Raw genomic sequence first — 8,588 nt, 5'->3', positions numbered from 1 at the left:
ATTGTAAAACTCGGCAATACCAAAAAGGTGTAACAATTTTGCGCTTCTTGTGGTTCACACGCTTATTTGTTGCCGTCTGCTAATTGAATATGCATTTTAATAGCATAATTTTGTGTGCCAACACTTTAAGAGTCATCATCATATTGAATATCCTTAAACCGAAATGAACTTTGTGTAGCACATTTTTTGCTTTTGCCTATGCCTGGGCTGCAAATGATGTTCGTTTTCTTTGTTGCGCTCTGCGACGCGTTGGCCCAGAAAATTTATTTTTTAGGCATTTGCATAAAATGCTTTTCAAAAGCAAATACAAAGAATGAGCGACAAAAAAAAATACAAAATAAAACGAATACAAATCGGCGGTTTTTAAATGCTTCCCATTGCCCCACCCACCAAATCGTGTGTGTGTGTGTGTTCAAACTGCTTTCGGTGTCTTTGACAGTTAACGAAGTGTAAATATTTGTATAAAAGCCCACGATATGCTTAGCACTTGGCTGCATTTCATGTCGACGGCCCCAACTTGATATATTTGTAATTGCTTTTTCCATGTGAATACAGCAACAACAAAAAAATAAAATAAAAAAAACTTACCAAGCCAAATGGGCAAAGGACTTCAGTAACGAGGAAGGGGCAAGTGATTTGTCGACCTGAAAATATCGTTCTAAGCAAATAGATGGACAAGTCATAAAATCTTAGGTAGCTTTGTATATATGCAAAAAAAAAAAAAAAAACACCAACACAATGATTTATAAATAAACGTTTTACAAATTTTCGCAAAACTTTATTATTTGTTCATTGTAATTCATTCATAGAATATCAACCAACAATGTATTAGTAAACATTGACATATAAAAATTAATGTAATATAATAAAATATATATCGAAAAATATTTGGAAATTAATCTGATTGTACATTTTTATGGTACTTTCAATGAAATACAAGTACAAACTTCGTCTTGCAGAAATGTTTTAATGAGCAATTACCACACGATTTAAGCTACTCATATATACATTTACATGTGGAAGAAAATATATAAATTAATTATAATAATATATAATTGCATTTCAAGAAGTTAGCTATAATCAATTATAGAAATTCCATATTTAAAATGGTAAAAGCCAATGAGCCGTATTTTAAAATTTTTTAGATGTCAGAAATAGTAGAGCAAAAAAGTACACAAAAACAACACATTTTTTGGGAAAACTTATTGAGGTCAATCCTGAGGTATGCTTCAGCTTTAAAATTAACACACGTATCATATTAAGTATTCGACGCATTGTCCTCATGGCATCCTTTAGTTCAGAAAAGGGGAGCTTTATTATATTCTCTTTTATTCATTTAGATATTTCTGAAATTGTTTTAAATTAATTGAAGTCACACATCCAAATAAAATTAGAATTCCAGAAAAACTACATTCATTTTATATTTAGATCACATTGCATTCAAAGAGTGCGTTCAACTTTCAAAAGTAAAATTAAGACACAACTCTCTCTGCAACTATCAAATAATTAAATTAAGTCACATTTTCAAATGAAATTTAAATTCTAAAATGCCGCTTTCATTCTTTTTGTCGAGTTTAAACTAAGTCAATATATTTTTTGAACAAGACAAGTAAGTAGAGCTAATTTATAACTAAATAAAACAGTTTGGAGCTAATTTATAACTAAATAAAAGAGTTTGGGGCGCTTTTAAAGCGGATTTGCCAATTTCCCATACGAGCACTTGTCTATATAATACCCCAAACCATTTTACTTCTTCATTCTAAATGACATTTGCCGGCCGGGCCGCTAAATAGTGTTGGTAGTTGGAATAAAATGAAGCAGAGCTCTCTAAGCAAAATGCCCAAGTGTAACACAAACAATTTCTGAAGAACGACAAAAATAGTCATTTGACATGAGGTTTTCCCCGTCTCTACTATGCTCCTCACCCCTCGACCACAATGCTGGTCAGGTGTTTGGGTCAACAGTTCAACGTACGGTCAAGTGAAATATCTGTGTGTATGTGTATACCAAAAATAAAAACTCAAATTATTTATGTGTCTCTGTGAGTGTGTGTGCGTGTGTTGGCACAATAAATTATTTTTAAATGCAGTCCTTGAGCCGAGTCCTCGTGGTACACGGACAAAGAGTTGCACACTCTGCCACAGTCATGGGCCAAATGTGGCACAACTAAAATGGGAAACAGAGCAAAACAGAAACAATGAAATCTGTGTGAGAAGCAAGGAAAACAAAAAACGAAAAACTTTTCAGCTTAGCATGCCATTAAAAAATGTGTAAACTTCCAATCAGCAAAATCGAGAGAGAGAGAGCAAGCGAAGAGAGCGCAAGCGAAGAGTGCGCAAATGTGAGAGAAAAGCTCAAAGGAGAGCGAGAGAGAGAGAAAGAGAGAGAATCGCAATTAGAGCACGTGTTGTGTGTTAAAATGTTGTGATGATGTGATGTGAAGAGAATAAGAAGCAGAATAGTACAAAGCGTAACGATACAAAACAAAGCTCACATAGAAAGAAATTCCAACACAAAAAAAAAATTAACTACGAGAGTGTGCTATAAAATGTGATACGGAATGGCAACATATGACAGCTGTCATGTTACAGTCCTTAGCAGGCAGGCAGGCAGTCACGCAACTCCAGCACAATGTAAGTTGGGTTAGGTTGTGGAATTGTTGGATTAAATATGGTAGCAGGAAGGTTCAGAGCGAACGAAATGATGTGGGATTAGCAGATACAAAGGATTATAAAGTTGTCAATGAACAAGCTGAATGCGGATAAGAAAAGCCTGCCGGCATTCACTTCATTCAAACTCGCTTTAGAAACTTTTGTAGGTGCATTGATGCAGGCGCAATAAGCAGCAGCTTTCGAGTAGGAGCAATTGCAATTAATGAAAACTCAGTTCAAGTTGTATTCAAATGTCAAAAGATATTGCCTATATATATAATATACATTATATGATATGTATATCTTTGAAAAAAAACAACAAAAATGGAAAAAAGTAAACATTAGAGCATAAGAGCACTACAAATCTGTTGGAGATATTTGAATAAGGAGTTCAAATTTTGTATATTGTAGTTTTATTTGAATCATATTTTAAAGTACCAAAATATGTCCACAAACATTTTTACTGGTATTATTGACAGCCCATTCCATGTTACGTTCAAACGCCGAAAAAAATTATGAATATTAGAAAAAATTAAATGAAAGCAGAAGTAAAAAAAAAGGCAAGAGAATTTACAATCTTCAGCTAGTGTTTTCAATCGATGAATAGATCGAAATCAGAAAGCATCAACAACTGTCTACAAATTCTGTATTATTTAGATCAGCATTAAGCTTTAAATTTGATTTATAAATATCATATATTGCATTTAATACATATTTAATGTTATTTGCATTTGTTATGAGAATTTTTAAATTTTAGATACTAATATTATGAATGTTATATGTATTATTTGAGAGATATTTCGGAGTATGTCTTAAATTCATTACTCAGTATTAAATGCAATTAATTTTTCTATCTTTAGTTATGTATGGTATGCCTATTGAGAAATCAATCTCTAATCACCTCAAGCAAAACTATTCGTGACACCAAAACAAATTCTTATTCACTTTGCATGATACGAAGCAAAGAATTAAATTACAAATTACTGTACGTCCGTCCTCTTATATGCCTGACAACAGTTGCCAAGTTGCTAGTCAGAAGCATAGATTACGAGGCCCTCAGTTTTAAAGGCAACAGTTGCTCAGCAGCTTAGCTGCTTGAGGCAGGTGGTAGGCAGGCACAGAAATGCGAGTAGATATTTTGTTTTGCATTTGAAACCCAAATCGAACGGGTTAAATGGCGCGTAAAATGCCAGCAAACTCAATGGGAGATGAAGTAGAAGGAGATGGAGATTTATAGAGGCAAAGAAAATGGTTATGTGGAGGAATGGCGACATGCATTGCGTTGGGTCCCGTGGCGCGCTAAACTGGAGACACAATATAAACTCCACGCCACGCACATAAACCTGATCCGAAGCCTTGTCTGCAGATGCCACTGACATTGTCAGTGCACGACAGCGCACAGCAGGAGGAACTGATGAGCCCAGGAACGAAGGCACAATATTGCCACAGAGCTGCAGCACTGCGACCACAAAATGCATGTCAACCGCAGTGGCAAGGAGAGAGAGAGAGAGAGATGGAGGGAGATAGAGAAAGAGAGAGTTGCAATAAAGCTGCAAACAGTCATAAAAAAGCATCACAACAACATATAAACACACACACCCAACAAATTAATATTTTATAACTTAATTAAAAACACAAAATAAAAAGGTCATATAAATATATGAAAATAAATAAATGGAACGTTCTGAGGTCAGTGGCAACTTAAAGTTGCCGCACCGCACATCGTTGCCAGGTTTATTATTCATACGCCGCGTGTGCCACGCAAACTGTAAAGCGTTGCGTCGCGTGAACTCTGCACAGTCAATTTAATTTTAATTTACACTTCATGCATAAAAAATAAAATGCACGCACAGCAGCAACAGCAACAGCAACAACAGCAACAGAGACGCCAATTGATGAGCAAGGACGACAACGCAAAAAAAACTGATAGCTACGTTTACTTCATTGTGCGTGTGCACAATATTTATAAAAATTGTTTCCCCCACCGCCACCGCCCAATCTCCTGTCCAGACCAGGCCATTAAACACGGGACACCGCTGCGGTTGCCGCGATTGTTTGTACAAATGGGCAGCGGAAACGGGATACAAGTATTTTATAGGCTAAAGGCAAGGGGAATGGGGGGTAGAGAAGCTTTTGTGTATTGTATTCAAGAGCATCGGCGAGGATAAACTGACGACCACCAACTGGCTAAATAATCAACGGGTTGTTCTCTGCATCGATTAGCTTTACCAACATTTAAGCTACGGCAACTAGAACACCAATGTTGAATGCTTATCAAATTACATAAATTTGAAATAAATTTTATAATACAATTTATTCAAATTACAATTTTCTTTTCATGGCACACAAAATCTAAAAGGTTAACTGCATTACAGTGATGAAAAGTATGAAATCAATACAGAAAATTATGACTATTTTCTCTGCTTATTTTCTTCTTGCCACAGATACACAAAAGTGTATGAAATGAAAATTCAGCTGTTTGCAGAATTATACAAATCGATTGCGCTCGACTCTCAAATGGATTAAATCAAATTGCAAAACGACAGAGAGACACTTGAAAGCAATTCACTTTCAGCTTAGGAGTGCGCTTCGATATTGAGTGCAATATTTGCAGTTAATCATGGCAATGGAAATGCATTTTAAATAGCCAAATAATTAACTGAACTGAACTGACTGATTGACTGGGCAAATTGATTGGAGGAGCGCCCCAAATACTATATACACTGGAGCAACATTGTTGCCTGACTTGGTGTCGGTTTCCTTCTGCCAGAGTGACCCCATCGTATCCATCAAATAGTTAGTTTGCCTCAAATGTCTGACATGTGAAGCCCTAAAATACAAACAATGAAGACAACGGAAGCAAGCAACGAACGCAGCACACAGTACGTATACTTACTATACACATGCACACACGCACACATGCAATGAAAACATTGAGATTGTTTTGTTATTGTTATTTTGGCATACCCTTTACCTCTATGTTGGCAGTCTTTTAAATATAAAATATTTTATAGGAATTTCAATTAGTTCAATGAAAGCACATAGAGAAATGTAATGTTATCACTTTTCTTTAAATTTATTAAAGGATATCTCTTAGTCAAGCAACCACAAGTTTACTCAGTCCATTGTATAAAACACACAATGCAGCGGTATGACGCAGCCATGTACAAGTTTTGGGGCCATAAACAAACCCAAATCGTAGGCAAATAAACCTATGGCACAGCCCCAGCTGACAGGCAGTTAAACACACATCAAATTGACCATCACTTGACCTGATTGATGACTTCTTCAAACATCAACTGCACAAAAATATACGACGGCCGATTCTTCAACTCAGAAATCTGACGAAGTGATCCAATTTCACACAACATGTTGAAAGAATGTTGAAAACTTTTGCCGCAGAAAAACTCTGAACTGCAGCTCAAAATATGTTGGCAAGATTTAAAATCAAAGTAGTTTTACAATAGTTGTAAAAATTAAAACAGAATTCCATAAAACCCATTTTGAAATTCAAAATTTTGCAGTATTTCATTAAGATAAATACAATGTTTGTGTGTGCAGCAGAGCATTTGATATTCAAGCCGAAGTAATGTGTTAATTAGTGTAATTCATGAAATTGTTAACTAACAATCTACTAAGCACAGTTTCATATATTTTTCATTGCGTAAGCGAAGCTCTGGTGTTGAGTGTCCCAAGTCAGCGTTTGCTGATGTCAAACTAGTTATTCCGGCTGAAATTTTCCATTTAACAAAGCTATATCAGGAAGATAAACATGAGAAGAAAGTAAATCTTGGTGTTGGTGGTAAACATGAAAATGAAATATTAATAATATAACTGCAATAAGAAAAAGCTTCATAACTTTTCTGTTTAGCTTATCGCACCGAAGACAACAAGCCTCTTGTGTTGCCAATTGTTAAGAAATGCGAATTTGAGGTTGTCAATGACTTGACACTAAATCATGAGTATTTGCCCATGTCTGGTAATCCAGATTTTATAAAAGTTGCCACAGAATTGCTTTTGGGTTCAGATTGCAAAGCACTGCAAGAGAAACGCGTCAGTTACGTTATAAATAAATTATTTACTATCACTTTAATATATTTGTATCTTCAGGTAGCTGCAGTACAAACAGTTTCGGGAACCAGCGCTTGTCGATTGGCTGCTGATTTTCTAGCTAAGCGCCTGAAGCGACGCGCTGTCTTCTTTCCAGATCCGACATGGGAAAATCATGGGGAAATCTTTAAGCATGCCGGTTTTAAGCAGTTCAAAAATTATGCCTATTGGCATAAGAAAAGACGCCAAATTGACATGTCGAAACTCCTGGTGGATCTTGCTTCGGCAACGGAAGGATCTGTGGTTCTTCTCCATGGTTCAGCGCACAATCCAACGGGAATGGATCTGACTAAGAAGCAATGGAAACAAGTCGCAGAAGTTATCAAGTGTAACAACTTGTTTCCAATAATTGATACCGCATATCAGGGATTTGCAACTGGAGATCCGGACCGAGATGCTTGGGCTATTCGTTATTTTGCCAACCAAGGCATCGAGTTAATGGCAGCGCAATCGTTTTCTAAGAATATGGGTCTATATAGTATGTGTGATAATGTTTTATTTGACAAATTCATTTCTAATATTTGCATACAATCAGATGAACGTGTTGGTAGTCTGGTCACGATTATTAAGGATCCAAAATTGGTGCCAGCCTTAATTTCGGAACAAATGCTTTACGTGCGCCCAAATTACTCAAATCCACCTGCATTTGGCAGTCGAGTTGTTGCCAAGGTGTTAGGCGATAAGAAAAACAAAGAGGAATGGTAAGTTTACGTTAAAATATTATATTTCATTGCTGAATAGAAATACGTATTGAATGTAGGTTGAAAACGTTACGTGAGATGACAGATCGTGTTAAGACAATGCGAAAAGAGTTGCTTCAGAAACTGCAAAAGCTGAATACACCTGGACGATGGGATCATATCGTCAAGCAGCGTGGCATGTTCTCATTTACAGGTCTTAATGGTGAGTGTTTAATATTAAGCCTTAGTAAGCTATATTCCCAAGGTATTTATATTTCACTTAGAGCAACAAGTGGCGCGATTGATTAAGGAAAAACACATTTATTTGACGAGAACTGGACGCATTAATATCTGTGGTTTAAATACAAAAAATATTGATTATGTTGCTGAATCAATTTGTCAAATTGTTAAAGAGTCAGCAGAAAATGAAGGTGATAAGCCTGAGGAAGAGAAGGTAAAAGAAAAATGAGGAAGATGTAAGTGAAAACCGAAAGAATGCATCATGCGCAGCATATAATAAAATGTGTTAGTTTTTCTCAATTTACTGATTGTAATTTTCATCACAATAGTAATTTGTAATCACAGTTGCATAATTTAAGCAAAAAGAACTGTAATAAAAATGTGTGTTGAATACATGCAAGACAATATAAAATAACTAAATCATGACATTAAGTCATGTCATCATCTAAAATAATTTATATAAAAATATTTGTATTTATATTAAGATCCCCTAAAACACTAAGAAACTAAGCTCTCATTTAATTATTTATTTATTAAAGACATAGTAAGCTCTCATTTGGTCCCATTGTATGCTTCAAAAGCTTATATCGTAGCTCAAATTCATCGTATTTTACTCTTCTAACAAAATGTAAAACAACCCATAAATTACAACAAATCGTTTTATGCTAAAAGATAATAAGAACGTAACAAAATAGAAATCATAAATATAAGCAGGCCATTAATATGTGCTTGCAAACGCAAGCCAAAATAATTTCAATATTTGCCAACAAGCATTTTTTGGTAATGTTTCAATTAACTTGAGCAAAAATATTTATGAACGCAGTACTCACAATTTTCGAAAGGCATAAAAAGCGTTAGGCAAACAACAACGAACGAACGAACACACACACAAAATAAAACACACACA

General features: G+C 35.3%; 1 protein-coding gene across 1 annotated transcript; it reads left to right on the top strand.

The window, feature by feature from the left end:
- The first annotated feature begins 6,104 nt into the window (after positions 1 to 6,104).
- On the top strand, positions 6,105 to 8,044 carry LOC117571249 (aspartate aminotransferase, cytoplasmic-like). The gene is made up of 7 exons (XM_034253302.2): positions 6,105 to 6,237; positions 6,296 to 6,453; positions 6,523 to 6,704; positions 6,762 to 7,239; positions 7,297 to 7,462; positions 7,522 to 7,664; positions 7,726 to 8,044. The coding sequence occupies exons 1-7, from the start codon at positions 6,197 to 6,199 to the stop codon at positions 7,908 to 7,910; spliced, it is 1,353 nt and encodes a 450-aa protein (XP_034109193.1). The 5' UTR covers positions 6,105 to 6,196; the 3' UTR covers positions 7,911 to 8,044.
- The last annotated feature ends 544 nt before the right edge of the window (positions 8,045 to 8,588 follow it).

This window comes from Drosophila albomicans, chromosome 3 (genome assembly GCF_009650485.2).
Source record: "Drosophila albomicans strain 15112-1751.03 chromosome 3, ASM965048v2, whole genome shotgun sequence".
Classification (NCBI taxonomy): Eukaryota; Metazoa; Arthropoda; class Insecta; order Diptera; family Drosophilidae; genus Drosophila; species Drosophila albomicans.
This window is presented reverse-complemented; position numbering and strand designations above follow the sequence as displayed.